Below are 15895 nucleotides of genomic sequence, written 5' to 3'. Positions count from 1 at the left end.
CTGACTTTCTTTTCTTCCTCTCCGGAAAGGCAAGAAAAGGCGGAGAAGGGGAGCGTGACCACGACACCACTGGGCACACTCGAAAAAAGATCGTCATCTTCGTTATCCAGTAACTAACTACCGACTCTCTTTACTCCCTTCATCTACCTACCTTCTCTTCCATCCCATCCCTTCCCTTCCCTTCTCTTCTTCCCTTCCCTACGCTCCCCACCTTGCATTTGTCGCTGCAACCCACATCATTCCTCGGCCGGTATTGCTGTCTTGACCGGGAAAGGCTTTTTTCTTTTTTCTTCGGACACTCCCTTTTGAATTTCCCCTGCCCCTCATTTTGATTGACTTTACATCTCCGGTGATCCTTTCGACCGGTTCGAGAGTGGCCATGACTTCAACGCCCGAGGCGGAAGGCAGCGAGGATGTGAACGACTTTCTCAAGCGGATCCGAGAGCTCGGCGAAAAGCGCGACAAGGAGGACGAAGAACGCACCAAGAAGCTGGAGGAGGAGATATTGCAGGGCCGCAAGGAGAGACAGGCCCGGAGAGCCGGTAAATTTGTGACTTCCCTTCGTCCTGATTCCGACCCTTCGCGTTGCGGGTGTCAGAAGGTCATCGGATAGATCATTCGTTTTCTACAAGGTCTTGCACTCTCAGAAACTGATTCTTCTTCGAAAACTTTGTAGAGCGCGCACGGTCGATCTCGCCGACGAAAGATTCCTCTCCGCTTCTAGACCCCGTTCGTTTGAGTATGTCGTCCTTGAGTCATCGACCGATTACGATAGATCCGCCTGAACAGCTTGAACCGACGCCTCGCACCCCAGTCCGCGACACGTACAGCGCCTCTAATTCATTCGGAGATGATACAGGAACATCAATAGAGAGTAGCCCCGCGGGGTCGTGCTTGGGAGGAAGTGAGAAAGGAGCATCTCCGCCCCCGAAACCTTCGCCCACGTTACGGAGCAGGGCCGGAACCTTATCCTGGCAGCAACGACCGACTTCTCGAGACTTGAGTGGCAATCGTTCTTTCTTCTCCACCTCACCTTCGCGTGAGTCCCGCTGGAGGGCCATGTCGAATGCTTCACATGATGAATCTGGACTACGCAGCCCATTAACAACCTTGCCTGCTTCGCGCGAATCGACATTTCTACGCCGAGCCCAAGGAGATGACATACCGAGACAGGAAAAGCCGGCCGAGGACCCGAAAGCAACTCCGACTGCTGTTGATCCGATACCACCTCCGATAGCGTCCCCGAAAACCGATGTCAAGGAGACCCAGGCCCAAGAGACTCAAGCGGAGGAGTGTACGGAACAAACAAAGGAGAATAGTGATCGGGATGCAGTTGATGAACGCTCACCGCCGCCATCGCGAGCTAGTTCGAGCTTTGCAGATAGTAGCACTGGAAACCGGTATTCGAGTATATCATCTGTTTCAACAACCACCGGCCTCGGCTCTCCGATACCTCTAACCAGCGCGCAGAAACTCGAGCCCACTCAGCTTGATGGGGGGCTTGACACCCAGATCGGGTCGCCGCCCTCACCACGGCGGCTCTCCCCGGAACGTTCTACCTCGCCAACGAAGGGTCTTGGAGGGTTCGTTCAGAGTGCTATGTTGAGACGTTCAGATAGTATATCCAAACGGTGGAGTGCCCAGCTTCCGGCGACTCTCAACCGAGGCAGTTCGTTTGCCAATAACCGCAATAGCTTTGCCGCCCCCAGCAATACGGATATCTTTGCGACGCCTAAACCCAGCCGTGAGAGTCCAGCTGTTTCTCCCCAGCGACCTACATCCAGCCATAGCGAAGCAACAATCATCAATCAAGCAAAGGAAGACGAACGTCCGTCAACACCTCCAGTCCCGGGGAAATCCGAACAAGTTGTCAGGCCGCCTCTCGCTCTTCATTCGAGATCTACGAGCACCATCAGCGTAGAAAATCCCGTGGAGTTCAGCTCGAGGCCTACAACCCCGGTTTCGAGAACAATGGACCCGAAGAGGTGGAGTCCGACCAAATCCACTTGGCTGGAAAGTGCCCTGAACCGACCCGAATCACCTAGGCATAAGCGCCAACCCTCACAACAGACGCCTTGGAATAAGGATAGGCCCTCAAGAGGTAGTGTGGACCTGGGGCGCCGTAATAGCTTTAAAGAGGTCACTCCAATTGGCCTACTTCGCACAACACCTCTTGGGGCTCACGTCAAGAAACCAAGTCTCTCAGGAATCCCTGATGTGCTCAGCAAACAACCTTCTAGCCCAGCTAAAGAAGAACATAGAGAAGAGCCGAACGAAGAGCTACCGACTGACCTGAGCCCGACCAAGGAGAAAATTCCATCCGACTTGAAAAACCCTATTTCGGCCGAGATTAGTCCACCTGAGAGCAAGGATGCTGAGGTCATCACCGAAGCCTTGGAAGTTACCCAGGAGACTGAGGATAAACCAACCCAGAGACCAGTGCCACCGGCATTATCACCAACCCCTCGAGTCAATACTGATGTCCCTATACTGTCACCTCGAGAGCCCATGCGGGATCCACTCTTGGGCCGACCGAAGCCTCAGTCGCCAGTGGTAGACTTTAGGGCAAACCTCAGGAAGCGCGAAGTCGTCAAGGACCAATCCGCGTCGAAAGAGCCAGAATTCAAGAATGTCTTCGGAAAGTTGAGAAAGGCAGAGACGTCAAACTATGTCGCACCAGATGAGTTAAAAAACAATATCCTGAGAGGTAAAGCAGCTTTAAATATCACTGGTGGCCCCAAGAAGACACAACGGGTGGACGATTTCAAAGAGAGCATTCTCAAACAAAAAGAGGCAATGAAGGTGAACGGGGGGTCGGTGCGGAGGAGTACAGTTGGGCAGAGCGATGCTCCTGCAGAGGTAGTGCCAGAAGCCCTCCTAAAGCGCCAACACTTGGCCAAGCCAAGCAATGACAAGAACGAGCTTCCGGTTGACAGTTTGCCGTCGCCCCTTTTGCAGGAGAATGTTGCTCCCGAAAGTCCACACGCTCGCCAATCTTCCCTAGACTCTCTTAAGGACAAACAACATGCTGTGATGGCGCCGCATGCGCCGAGCCCAGCTGTCGAACACGTGTCGGGACATGATGAACCCTCAAAACAGGCTCCGACCCCGAATGCAGCCGACCTACAGCTAGACTCTAAGGCCACTGATTATGCTGAGGATCATCTCGGAGCTGTCGACGCAGTAAATACGCAAGATGGACCCTTAATGGAGGCCATAAAACCTGTGCATGTTCTCTCGTCGGTAAATACCACGCAAAATACGCCGCTTATCAAGAATGACCCAGCACCTAGAGGTAGCCTCGCTGGACGGGTTAACCCTGCTCTCGCAGGTCTCTTATCCCGTGGACCACCTGGTGCATCTGACGGAACCAAACAAAGTCTGCCCGCAACAACCCCTCAAGATACCATACCCGGCTCCCAGTTTTCAGCTACTCCTCCCACCCTCACCCACATGACGAAAGGGCGCGCAAGGGGCCCGAAACGGCGTCCTCCCAAGGTCGATACACAAACAGACCCAAGCCCGAATGCGAGAGATCCGGGTGTCTCCCCGAAAACCACGCCCTCGTCCTTTGATATGACTACGCCAGGTACTAGCTTCTCGCCAGTTGAGCCCCCCTTGGATATCTCGGGAGGCTGGCCTCTTCCCGACCAAGGTATCAATTCAAGAGGTGCATCAGAAACTCACGTTTTGCAGTCCTCTCCATCGGTTAAGCCCACCGAAAGCTTACCGCCGGTCCCCGAAAAAGATACAACTCCCATTTCAACACCGTCTACGCCATCGAAGAAACCTCTGCTCTTAGAGCGCACCGTATACGATGCAGGAAGCCAACAGAAATCCCCCTCGCTCAGATCCGCTTTTACTCCATCGCAGCCAATCGCTTCCCCGTCAAGCCCTCATGGTAGTCAGGCTCGAAGCCCGTTAGCTCACTACTCCTCTCCGTCACCTTCACCCTTAAGAACAAGTTTCAGAGAAAATCAATCAATTCCTTCTCCGCGATTGCCCAACCACTCTGTTTTTTCTCGTTCGAGAGATTCGTCACCTTTCCGAAAGTCTTTGCCATCTCCACCAGTACCGCCCAAAGGACCCTACGCCTCTACAGATCAGTTGTCGTCGCCTAGATCTTCCATCTCGCTCGTTCCGCAAGCCGACGAATCCCTTGAAGCAATATCGGCATTTTTCAAGACATTTCCGCGTTCGAGTGATCGTGTCGACATTGACCCGCAACTGATGCTGACAAACAAGAACGACGGGTTGACTATTCGTACACTGAAAAAGCAGATCTGGGAGATCACCGGCGAAGGAAGGAAGCAGGATCTCCCGGTAAATCAAGAATACATTCTCTACGAAGGAGCGATGTACCTGTGTGTCCATGTCTTTGAAGATGAAAGTGCGGTACACTCCGAAGTTTACCTCTGGTGTGGAGATGATGTCTGGGGTGGCGCGGTGGATAATGCTTTGCCTTTTGCGCGAAAGGTGGCGCGAGAAAACGGAAGCAAATTGGAGATCGTTGGCCAAGGAAAAGAGCACTCTCGTTTCATTCAGGCTCTTGGTGGGATTTTGATCACGCGGCGCGGTTCAAGCTCTCGTTCAAGCTCTTCTGCCATATTTATGCTTTGCGGAAGGCAACATCTTGGCCAAATGGTCTTCGACGAGGTCGATTTTGCGCCACAAAATCTGTGCACTGGCTTTCCGTTTGTAATATCTGCCATGTTTGGAAAGGTATACTTGTGGAAAGGAAAAGGAAGTTCTGCTGTGGAGATTGGTGCAGCTCGCCTCATTGGCATGGATCTTGGACTTACGGGCGAATTCGAGGAAGTTTCCGAAGGCGAGGAGCCTGGCAGCTTTTATGAGGTCTTTCCTCAGCATAAGGATACCGGGGATTATCTACGCTCCGAAAATTGGCTGTTAAAACCAGCCCATGACCATTTTCGCCTGCGTCTACTCCGCGTAGACCATGAGCTTGGTCAGCGATCATTTTGGATTCGACGTCCAGGTTCAGCGTCGCCGGTGATCCGTCCTAACGACACGGTTCAGGAAGTCGAACCCTATTCCCAGAAAGACCTCTCACCAAAAGGCATCTACATTCTTGACGCTTTCTTCGAGATCTACGTGATTGTCGGTGACCAAGCTTCAAATCGCCCGGCCGAGTTTGCATCAGCTATCGTCTTTGCACACGAGTATGGTATCCTGGCCGCATCGCTCCAAGACCGTCCTTTCATCCCCAGGAGCTTTATATCTCTAGGTGGAGCACCCGAGTCCTGTCGCAGTGCCTTCCGCAAGTGGAGCCGACGTCCACTCCAACGGCCGCCTCAAGTCTTCCCTCTGAACGCTGCTATTGACGCGATTCGATCCTAAACCTGAAACTCATCTCTTTTACCCGCAGTCTGGTAGTCTCTTGCCTGCGAAGGCTTCTTCTTCCTGCTTATAGACTTTCTTTTCTTTCTTTCAGATTTTGCATTTGGTCTGTACAGCGACCGTTCGCGCTTGGCTGCACACACTGCACTTACGTACTGGTCATCGGATCGAGTGGGGGAGCATTATCTACGGAGCCCGGGATTGGGGAACATGAGCTTACCTTTGATATCTTGTTTTCCTGGAGTTGTTTTTCGTCTTGTCTTGTACCGAGAGCATATCGGCTGGCTGTTGTGTTGTTTGTTCTGTCTGGGTGCATGGGTAAGCCATTTGAATGGGGTTGGTCGGTCATCTTTGCCTGTAACAATGAATCGCATTAGGGTAGTTACTATCTATACATACACATTTTCTCATTTGCTATCCTTCATCTTTCCCAACATTTATCTAATGTTAATAGCCAACTCGGACACTCCATAGCCGCACAGCATGTAAATGTACGGGCGGAGGGCCCACTGCGGGACAGTTTTCGCCATCGGCCGCACCTGCCCATCATCCAACATTCCATCAGCATTTCTTCTTTGTGAATGCGCTCAAGACAACTCTTTTTCTTCTTTTCTTCATCATCATCAACATGTCCTAACCTTGATTCACAATCCCCCTGATCATCTCCTTTGTATGTTTAAACAACCCACCCCGCACTCTTCCCGACGATGGACTCCGTTGTTCACCGTGAGCTCGCCCGCCTCGACCCCGCGGTCCCGTTCCGCACCGTCACCGGCCATCTCCATCACACCTGGGCTCGGACTTTCTACTCACACCCGGAGCTCTACATCCAACCGCAATCGACCAAGGAAGTTCAGAAAATCGTGAACCTAGCTCGGCGATGTCGACGTCGACTTGTCGTCGTGGGAAGTGGGCATTCGCCATCAGACCTGACTTGTACCTCGGCCTGGATGGTCAATCTAGATGACTTCAATCGGATCTTGGATGTCAATGCAGAGACAGGGATTGTTACTGTCGAAGCGGGGATAAGGTTGCGGGACATTGGGAAACAATTGGAGCAGGGCTATGGGTTGACGCTGTCGAATTTGGGGAGCATTGATGAGCAGTCGATCGCTGGGGTCATTGCGACAGGAACGCACGGTAGCTCTTTGCGGCATGGGTTAATCTCAGAGTGCATTGTATCAATGACTTTGATTTTGGCCAATGGGCAATTGGTGCGGTGTGGACCGAATAACAATCAGGAGCTTTTCAAGGCGGCTCTAATCTCGTTGGGCGCTCTGGGGATTGTTGTGGAGGTCAGTTTTCGCACGGAGCCATCCTTCAAGATCTCCTGGAGGCAGTCACGGCGCTCACTGAACAGTGTTCTGAATGAGTGGTCTTCTGGATTATGGACCTCCCATGAATTTGTGCGGGTGTGGTGGATGCCGTACCAGAAGAGCGCGATTGTTTGGCATGCCGACAAAACAGATCTCCCCTTGAAAGCTCCGCCAAACAACTTCTATGGTGGGAAGCTTGGCTATCATATCTATCATAACCTGCTGGCCCTGGCGAACTGTTTCCCTCGGATGCTTCCGTTCGTGGAATGGTTCGTGTTCGGTTTGCAATACGGCTTTAGAGAGGAAAAAACCGTTACCGAGGCGGTCGAGCCGGCTCGGACAGGGCTCTTGATGAACTGTCTTTACTCACAGTTTGTTAACGAGTGGGCATTGCCGTTGGACAAGGGCCCAGAGGCAATCACAAGATTGTCTGCCTGGCTGCATGGCGACCCCGAAACGGCGCGCATTCCATTCCCTGTTAATGACCTGTGGGTTCACTGCCCGGTAGAGGTCAGAGTTGCGGATACTACGCTCAACAAGAATCCTCGCCCTTTCCTTGACCCTACCAGCTCCAGCGGTCCGACCTTATACCTCAATGCCACTCTCTACCGTCCTTATCATAGAGACCCTCCTTGCAAGGACCGGTATTACGAAGCCTTTGAATGGCTTATGCGAGAGATGGGCGCGAAACCTCATTGGGCCAAGAACTTCAAGTCAACAGGACAGGAGCTGCGGCAGTTGTACGGAAATGACATGGATAAGTGGCTCAAAGTGCGTCAAGACGTGGATGCAGACGGAATGTTTCTTGGCGAGTGGCATTACCGCACACTTGCTTTGTCTGATGAGGATGGCGATGAGTCCGCCGCGTTTCCACTGTCGGAGCGCGAGACAGCTCGTCGGCAGGTTGGTCTTCGTGGTTCTGGCGATGGTGTCGAATGGATCGGAGATAAGCGCTGGAAAATAGGGCTCGAGAGGACGACTGTTTCATTGACAACCATGGAGAAGGAGAAAGCCAGTCCCATTTCGCCAACAACAGCCACCAGCGAGGAGAGCTTCGACCTCCTCGCATCTGGCGAAGCCAGTGTCATCATGTCTGAACCGTGATAGGCGCAGCCGAAGTGGTGTGAGCAAACAAATGATAGTCCCTGCAGTTCTGGGTGGCTGGACGGCCTAACCAGGCCCAGCAAGTCACTTACCTAATGTACTGTACTCTAGTGTTATTTGCTTTCGTTGCTTTTTCAATCGATCGACCGGTGTTTGATTCCGTTGTCTCTCCCGGTTTCCGTCTGTTGGTTTACCCAGCTACTTTCTACCTGTTCGACGAGGTCTCGGGGACCCATTGCGACCACCGCCTATCCGCTAACTGCAAGCTTTTCGGAAGTTATCGCTCTGGTATGCACCGACTCGACCAGCTTTGCAGATATGTAGTCTTCTCTGTCCGCTCTTGAGCCCCTTGAGCTTTGTGATGGCGCTGTACCGTATGGGCTACGGTCGCCAGAACAAGGAACATCGCAGGAGAGAATTGTTAGTGATGTTGGCCTATTCATGACTTGATGACCAGTAAGCTTGCGGGCCCCAGGGACACTTTCTGATATCTTTCACAGCATCTGCAAGGCGACACTGCTGCTCTGATGTGATGCAATTATGGCATGTTTCCGTAACCTGGGTCAAGCTGGTCTGACGGCCTCATCTCCACGGATAGTCGACCTCTGAATGGTCATTATACATGCGTAATGCTGTTCAACCACCTTGCTCGTGTCAGATATGGTATCTGTCAAGCATCAGCAAGCTGAGCGAGGAATGACAAGTTCTTCCGAGTTTCTCAAATCGAGTTTCTGAGATCTCCAACGCCTGTCAGAAGCGGGCTGTAGCATCTATGCAGGACATGCTAGGATAGGAAGAGAGGTAGGAAGGCTATCGGTAGAGGAGATTTTCAAAACTGCACATTGTCATGAGACCATAGCTCCGTGCATCGTCGTCCGGCTCCAGGCTGTTTCTCGGTGGAGGGGTTTCAGCTCTTTGTAGCACCGCACAAAAGAACCTTGAAGGTAAGTCACTTCTCTGTAGGTCTTTGGGGTCACTGAGCGGTTGTTCCACATGCGGGTGAACTGCGGGCGAACGGACGTCCATCTCTGCAGAGTATGCAGATTGATCTCTTTTACGAGAGCTGTGGCTGTGATCACGGTGCCGATCCCCTCATATCTTAAGCTCAATCAGGTACAGATACTCAGCTGGGACATGCTGCTGTACGACCCTACCTTGACTTTGGAAGTCTCTGGCGAGTCCAAGCTTTCGCTTTTCCCGCTGCAGGATCTCCTTATGGAGATATAGGTCAATTCTCTTTCGATCTACCCGAAGATTGGGATCGTCGGCTCTAGGATCAATAACCTTGTTGTTGAGCTCCTGCATGGCGATAGATCCTATGGCCACACTGCACAGACTTCCACTCGGATGCTCCATTGCCTTGCCCTTTCTTCAAACTGGTCTAGTTCGACCGCGTAATGAGGGCCGCGGCGTTACTGATGTCTTAATGCTGGTTCGATTATACGAAGATAACCCTAACCTTGGCCACGGCAAAGAAGGTTTGTGGGAGATTGAAGAAAACATCCTAAGGGTTAACCATCCGCTGGAATCATTTGGGCCGTATGTACTCCGTACGGTGCGACAACAAGCTCTTCATCATGGGAACTAGGAGCCTCTGAGTCTGCAAAGTTCAAAGCCCGCGAAAGAGAAACGGGAAGCGAGGCAGGAAAAAGCAATGGCACACTAAACAATTGGACCAACAATGATTCACTTGGCGCAGTGCTAGGCAAAAATGAGGCACGAGCTCAACACTGCAGAAGGTGATAGCCCGATGCGACGATGATTGGCATCTGTGTTCTCCAATGGCAGCTGTCTAACCCACCAACAGATGCCTGCAAGACAGTGAAAGCCTGAAAGGTGCCAGTCTATTTGCCCATCTTTTCACAGATCTCTTTTGATTACCGTGATGCACGACGCGTCAGTGAGTAGGGAACAGTCTATTGATCCGAGAGTTGAATTCGGCAGTGGCAACAAGCAGACAAGAATGGGAGAACTGCTACAATCATGCACGACCACCATGAGGCAAGATGGATCACCAAGCCGCTTGGGGCCAGTGACGGCTACTACTCATTCCGCAATCTCAATGCTTACTTTACGTATCGCTGCCCAATCCAGAAGGTCGGGGCTACAGCCGGGAGCTGCCGATGAGAGCTGTGATGAGTATCATTCGAATCTGCTGTGGGGCGACGAGCTGTCAACACGAACTCCTCCTTCTGGATTGGCGAGCCCAGTCTTTGAGGATCTTCGACCAATAAGCGCAGTTCTGCAAGGTCAAGGTCTCCGCTACCGATGCAGACAGCCTTGATGTATTCCACAAGGCTGCCACACACGAGAGATGGTGGATGGCGAGCGATCGTACCAGTTCATATCATTACGGACCAAAATGATCCACGTCACCCACTCTGGCTCTTTACAAAAAGGGTCAAACTAGGGAAGGATTGCCATCTGCATTTGCGGGGCGACTGCACAAGAGCTCCCTTCCATGTCAATCATGATCTTCCTTGAAGATTCAGGAAGATCCGTCAGCCGCTGTCCGTCCCAGATGACATCTCATTTTCATTGACTTGCCTCTCCCGTGAATCAAGGTCTACCCCTCCCCCTCTGTCCAAGCAGCATGCAGTGACCACTCCAGAGGCTAGCCCCAGCACATTGGCCTCCTTGAATCAGTCAGATAAACTTACACTTTACCTCGAATTCCTCGAGTATTCTGCTGCAAACCGGTCAAGTCAGCGCAATGTCAAGACAGCCCAAACTACGTCCTAAGTCACATATAGCAGGCTATCCAGATGCTCTATATGACCTTTCGGCTGTCTCGAGTCTATCGCAACTAGAGTCCCGTCTGGCTCTTGGCGAGGAGAAATCCGAACAACGCGTCTTTCGGGTCAAGCGCAAGCACGTTCTAAAAGCATGCGATCGATGCAGAGTCAAGAAGACTAAGGTGGGTTTTCCTTTGTCACTGATAATCTGAATACCTGCTGATTCTACACAGTGCGATGGGAAGCAACCGTGCAATCGCTGCTCATCGTATAATCATCCATGTCTGTTTAGAGAGAGGAAGGCAACTCAAACAAAAGTTTACTCTCGAGGGTAGGCCAGCTTCCCATGCCATCCACAGGACCTGAGCTCATAAGATTTTCTGTTTAGTTTCGTTGAGATGCTGGAATCACATCACTCGCTAGTTGTCAAGGCACTCCAAAGGCTCTACAAGCTTTGTGCCAACAAGGAAGGCTTTCCAGGCGAGCCCCTTGTTGAGGCATCTGATGGGTTCCCCCTCACGCATGCAATCCTCGACCGCTTGGGGCTCATAAAGCAGGCCGAGGACTGCTCAAAGTTGGCTGATGAAGATTCCGAAGACCTTCAATATCTACGTGTGTTATCAAGCTCGACTGACTGCACGGCAACTGCTGATCCTTCGCCGGAGCCTGCCACACCTCCCGACCCGGCGCCAACCATCTCCAGCCCCATCCAAGCCCCTCCTGGAGCTCATGCACCCATCAAGTGGGAGATGCAGGCCGTTCCAGAACCATACCATGAGTATTCTCAGGCTGAGTTTCGGGGAATGACTTTACCCCGGCCGATCGTGGACTCAGCAGCCTATCCTCACGAATCCAAATGCTCCCCAGCAATCCCTTCTCCTACGACAGGCATCCCAGATACGTATCTCTACTATGCTCAGAGTAACTGCAACCCAGAAGCCACCGACAACCGTCTCCAGCCCATCGTGACCACGGGCTCAGCAGCTCACCCAGCTGTAACAGCAGGTCTGCCTTCACACATCGTTGAAGGTTATAATATTCACCTTCCCGATCACCAACCGGTCTATTCCAGCTTTACACACTACGTGGGCATCCCACTGTGAGTAGGTTACTCTGGTTAATCTATATACTCATAGCTCTTGCTCGTTCCATGTTACGACCATAGCTCATATTCCCGCATTGTCACGGCCTGCTTATGTATGTACGCTCGATCCCTTCCCCCTAATGTGGTGCTCGATTTCCTATTATTTTCATCGGCGTCCCTTGTATCTGCAATGCTGTCTTTTGGCCCGGGAATAACCCATCCTAGAGGTCTCAAAAATAATTGGAATATCATGATCTATTGTAGCGAAAAATGGAAAAGCTTTTCTCAATTTCCCTGAACCCCTACCCTAGCCTTTTCACATGGATCCAACACATCGACAGTAGCCTCACGCTGGGCTCGTCAGCCCCATCGTGCCTTCCCTCTTTGATAGATTGAGCTCAGTAAGTTGCACCTTCCTCAAGAGATAGGTCGTTCCTTCCCGAGGTAAGGTTCCAACCCTGTAGTTACTTCCTATTTTGAGGCGTTATTTCTGCATCGCACCTACCCGGAGCTCTGTGCGCTCCTTCCTTTTGATGCACCAAGATGGGAGTGGCAGAGCCCGCCGCAGATATTGCAGGTGTTTGTTTGTTTCTGCTCTGCAAGCTGATGTGGATGGATAGGGGTCGCTCGTTTCTCTTTTAATTGCGACCTAGACCTATTGATAGGTGTTCGCTTTTAGACCCGGTTGTATTTGATTTCTAGTACGATGCATAAGACCTTCTGATATGATCTACAACCGCAAAGTAAAGGAAGACGAAAGATGAGAGTCGATGAATTGCAAGCATTCACGTTAGGTATGAAGATATGGGAAATTGCAATGATAAGATGTAATCCGAAGTCTCTGGTTAATACATGAGTCAAGAGAGAAACAGAGAATATGGAGTTCGCATCGTAGGATGTGAAGAGAGAAAAAAACGCAGCAGAAAAACGCCCCACAGACACTCTGCTTCCCTGTCGCATGAATGCAATGAAGAAAGCGAAAGAAGAGGATCTTGATGCTTGGGTTCCAATGAAATGGGGTGGAGTTATGAAACTTGTGTTTTAGTGGATTCCTGATTCCTTCCTGGGCTCGTCTTTTTCTGATTCTAATGCTTGTCTTGGTTGGCGATCACGTATCATGCTGCTAGATGTTCGTCAACATTATTAGTCGTCGACGTCTGTTTCAGTATTGGTATCGCTGGTATCATCTTCCTCGCCTTCGGTGTCACTCTCCTCGTCGCTGGATTCGTCCGCAGGCTTCTTCGCCTTCTTGGGCGGTTGGCCGGTCTTCAAGGCCTGCATTTGGCCGGCTATTGAGTCTACAATAGGTTAGTATCAGGTGTTTCAATGGTGGTGGAATGAAAAGGTGGCTTACCCTCATCAGGCTCACTGATGTCGTCTTCCTCTAGCACGGCAGCTGCCTTGGCGGGATCTTCGATGTGAAGGGTGATGTCCTGCTTGGAGTCGAGGCCAAGGTAGCTGTCGCAAACCAAGTGCATGACGAAGGGAAAGTCCGCGACTTGAGGTGGCGCCTGAAACTGGCACTTGAGAGTCTGGACGTTGTATGTGGGGTTTCCAGCCTCGTCAAATAGAGGCTTGTCAAAGGTGGTGAAGGTGAATGGAGGCACGGAGATCTTTCCTTGCTTGCCGTCGGCAAGGAAAACGTGCCATCTCGGAGAGTGGTCGCGGGCGAAGTATGGTGCGTGAGCGAGAGGAGGCTGAATCCGCTCGCCCTTGTTCTGGCCATCTGCGAATTTCACTGAGCGATTTCGAGAAGGCCCACGGCCCATGAGAGCGTCGAGGTCACCTTCCTCGGGGTCTACATCCTCGAGATCAGCGGGATTGACCTCAGGAACATTCGTGGCGCCAGGAGGGATAAACCGGGCCTTTACAACAAGCTGGACGAGACTGCTAGGTGTGATGACTTTCTCGCCCATAACCTTGAAGAATGCCTTAGAAACCTGGAGGTGAGGGAGTTGCTTGGCGACGGAGATGGCGGCTGTGTATTGCTCTTCGGAGAGAAGACCGGACCCGACTGTGAGAGCACGGCGCTTGTCCTCGGGGAACTTCATGAACTTTTGAACAGTGAAATGATTCTTAGCATCTTCACCCTCCACTGACTTAACAACCTCGTTTGTAAAGTAAGGGAGCTGTAGGAGAGGCGAAGAGCCTGGCGGGACGGCCTGAATAAGGCTTTGAGCGGCACGGAAAGAACCGAGAACAGGGCGAAGGTTGCCAAAAGCGAGAGCGATAGCAGTAAATGCTTCGTGCAATGACAATGCGATTGGTGCAACTTCGTATTTTTCTAATATTCATATTAGCAAAGGCATGTCCAGGCTACTACAACGGTAACCTACCTTCGTTAAGAGTAGAATCATTCAGCTCAACCCGGCCGAGATAAGCCCAGAGCAAAGCCAAAGCTTTCCTCCTGCTGAGATCATCGAGTCCTTTGATTACCTCACGGTCCTGCGCAGATAAGAAGTCGGCGTTTTCGTTTAGAACCTTCTTCTCGAGCTTCGCCAATCCAGTTTCCGCCTTCTGAGCAGGAATGGCCTCCTTGAACTCGTCGCCGGAAGAAAGAGCATTGACGATTCCGCCATCTGTGATATCATCCTTGTATTCTCGGAAAATGTTGCCAGCGCTAGCGACATAGACGCGTTCCTTGGTGTATCGCTGAGAGCCGTACCACCACTTGCCGACAATGTAAGGCAGAAGCACACCCAGTAAGGCACCGTAGACCACAAGAACATATTTCCCGTTTCCTTCCGTAACGATGAACTGCGGTAGAGCAATGCCGATGCTGAAGCTCTGCTTTCCATCCGGATGGCCGTATTGAAGGTAGTTGTTGCGCACTTCTTCATCGGTCAGCGCTTTGTAGGCCTTTGTGAGTTCGACGAAGCGATCGTTGAGCATTTCAATGGTCTCGTTTTTGGCGGGGTCAGGGCGGATCTTGTCGGGGTGGTAGATGAGGGAGAGGCGTTTGTAGTGTTTGGAGATCGCTCTCTCGTCCGCGCTCTAGTAAAGGCCGTCAGCGCGAGCAGATACCCTGGATCCTAAAGACCGGAAACTCACCCTTGAGACGCCTAGAATGTCATATGGATCCCAGATCTTCGGTGTTGACCTGGCGGTAACTACAATCAAGTAGGCCATGTACGCGATGATACCGTAGCCCAGGATAACGGTAATTATGCGCTTGATGCGACGCTCCTTCCGGAGGCGTTTCCGCTTCTGTGCCTCGATGAGGTCCTCATGTTCAGGCTTGAAGTCAGACTGTATCCGAGGGGCTGTGTTTTCGAGTTCTAAGTTGGCGGAATGTGTTAGACGATGTGAAAGCAGCCGGAACAGGGAAGAGATTCGACAAACCTACCTTTGGGTGGTTTAAGGAGATTATATGTCAGAGGTAAGGTGACGAGGCCGGTCAAGGTCAGGATGAAGAACGGGAAGAATTGACCCTAAAGAAATGTTAGTGCCAATCGCTTTCCCTCCGGAGTATATTCGCGCACCTGCTCATCATATGTATAATCTGTAGACATGGTGAAGCAAGTTCACAACGGACACGGTAGCGTTGCCCGCAGTGGGCAGGACTTTGTGGAAACCCGAGGTTCACGTTCTCGAGTAGGGCAAGAGTCGCGACTGGTACGGAGATGGTTCTATGTGAAAGATTATCTCCGGAGCAAATCCTTGGAATCTGGTAAAAGAAGGAAAGAGAGCGAAAGAAGGAGACAGGGTGGCCAGCAACATCTCCGATCATCTGCTATGGTACCAGTGGCTTTGTGATCGACCGTGTCCTCTACGGGAGATGAATCTACACCGCCTTCCTCTTACGAATAAGGCCAAAAGCCAATACTCCGTACGTACCTACTATTACTTCTTCAGTATATCTAACTAATCAATCGTCCCACTGTCTAGGTACTCTTACACTCTACAAAGTCACTCTGATTGATTCATTCATGATTGTTCATTCAGATACTCTGTACGATGTATCTCTAATGGTATCATACAGGATTAGCTGATTCATTTGACCAGTTGATCATTCGATATATCAATCAAAACCTGCTCAACGTGCCCTTCTCAGGAACACCACATGACTAGGCTCACAAGACTGAAATTCTCCTCCCATCGCCATGCTTCGACTTTCTTATGACCGGCTACAAGCGTGGAGACCGCTATACCCTGCGAGCGCACAGCATGCTGGACTTGGCTCATCGATGAGGAATTCAAGCGCCAATGAATCAACCATCAGGCTGATCAAGCGCGAACTCAACCCACCAAGTGAACCTAGCCCGAAGCTGAATTGCCAGGGGGCGGGTACTTCAACC

At 51.4% G+C, this 15895-nt stretch overlaps 4 protein-coding genes across 4 annotated transcripts; 3 read left to right on the top strand and 1 right to left on the bottom strand.

The window, feature by feature from the left end:
• Window positions 1–19: 19 nt before the first annotated feature.
• BJY04DRAFT_228693 (putative gelsolin repeat protein) lies at window positions 20–5758 on the top strand. The gene is made up of 2 exons (XM_073718908.1): window positions 20–542; window positions 677–5758. Exons 1-2 carry the CDS (start codon window positions 380–382, stop codon window positions 5356–5358), a joined length of 4845 nt encoding a protein of 1614 aa, XP_073570001.1. The 5' UTR covers window positions 20–379; the 3' UTR covers window positions 5359–5758.
• A 307-nt stretch (window positions 5759–6065) lies between these two features.
• BJY04DRAFT_208242 (D-arabinono-1,4-lactone oxidase) lies at window positions 6066–7778 on the top strand (the record flags this gene model as incomplete). The annotated part of the gene is made up of 1 exon (XM_073713964.1): window positions 6066–7778. One exon carries the CDS (start codon window positions 6066–6068, stop codon window positions 7776–7778), a length of 1713 nt encoding a protein of 570 aa, XP_073570000.1.
• A 2713-nt stretch (window positions 7779–10491) lies between these two features.
• Window positions 10492–11616, top strand: BJY04DRAFT_219461 (Zn(II)2Cys6 transcription factor domain-containing protein; the record flags this gene model as incomplete). The annotated part of the gene is made up of 3 exons (XM_073716597.1): window positions 10492–10695; window positions 10747–10844; window positions 10902–11616. 3 exons carry the CDS (start codon window positions 10492–10494, stop codon window positions 11614–11616), a joined length of 1017 nt encoding a protein of 338 aa, XP_073569999.1.
• Window positions 11617–12277: 661 nt separating this feature from the next.
• BJY04DRAFT_191862 (J domain-containing protein) lies at window positions 12278–15583 on the bottom strand. The gene is made up of 6 exons (XM_073711712.1): window positions 15080–15583; window positions 14944–15028; window positions 14649–14875; window positions 13934–14591; window positions 12952–13881; window positions 12278–12895 (listed from the first exon to the last, which is right to left on the bottom strand). Exons 1-6 carry the CDS (start codon window positions 15107–15109, stop codon window positions 12741–12743), a joined length of 2085 nt encoding a protein of 694 aa, XP_073569998.1. The 5' UTR covers window positions 15110–15583; the 3' UTR covers window positions 12278–12740.
• Between the last annotated feature and the right edge of the window lie 312 nt (window positions 15584–15895).

Source organism: Aspergillus karnatakaensis, assembly GCF_047715665.1.
Source record: "Aspergillus karnatakaensis strain CBS 102800 unplaced genomic scaffold BJY04scaffold_32, whole genome shotgun sequence".
NCBI lineage: Eukaryota > Fungi > Ascomycota > Eurotiomycetes > Eurotiales > Aspergillaceae > Aspergillus > Aspergillus karnatakaensis.
Note: the sequence above shows the minus strand (reverse complement) of the source record. Positions and strands in the feature narration are given on the sequence as shown.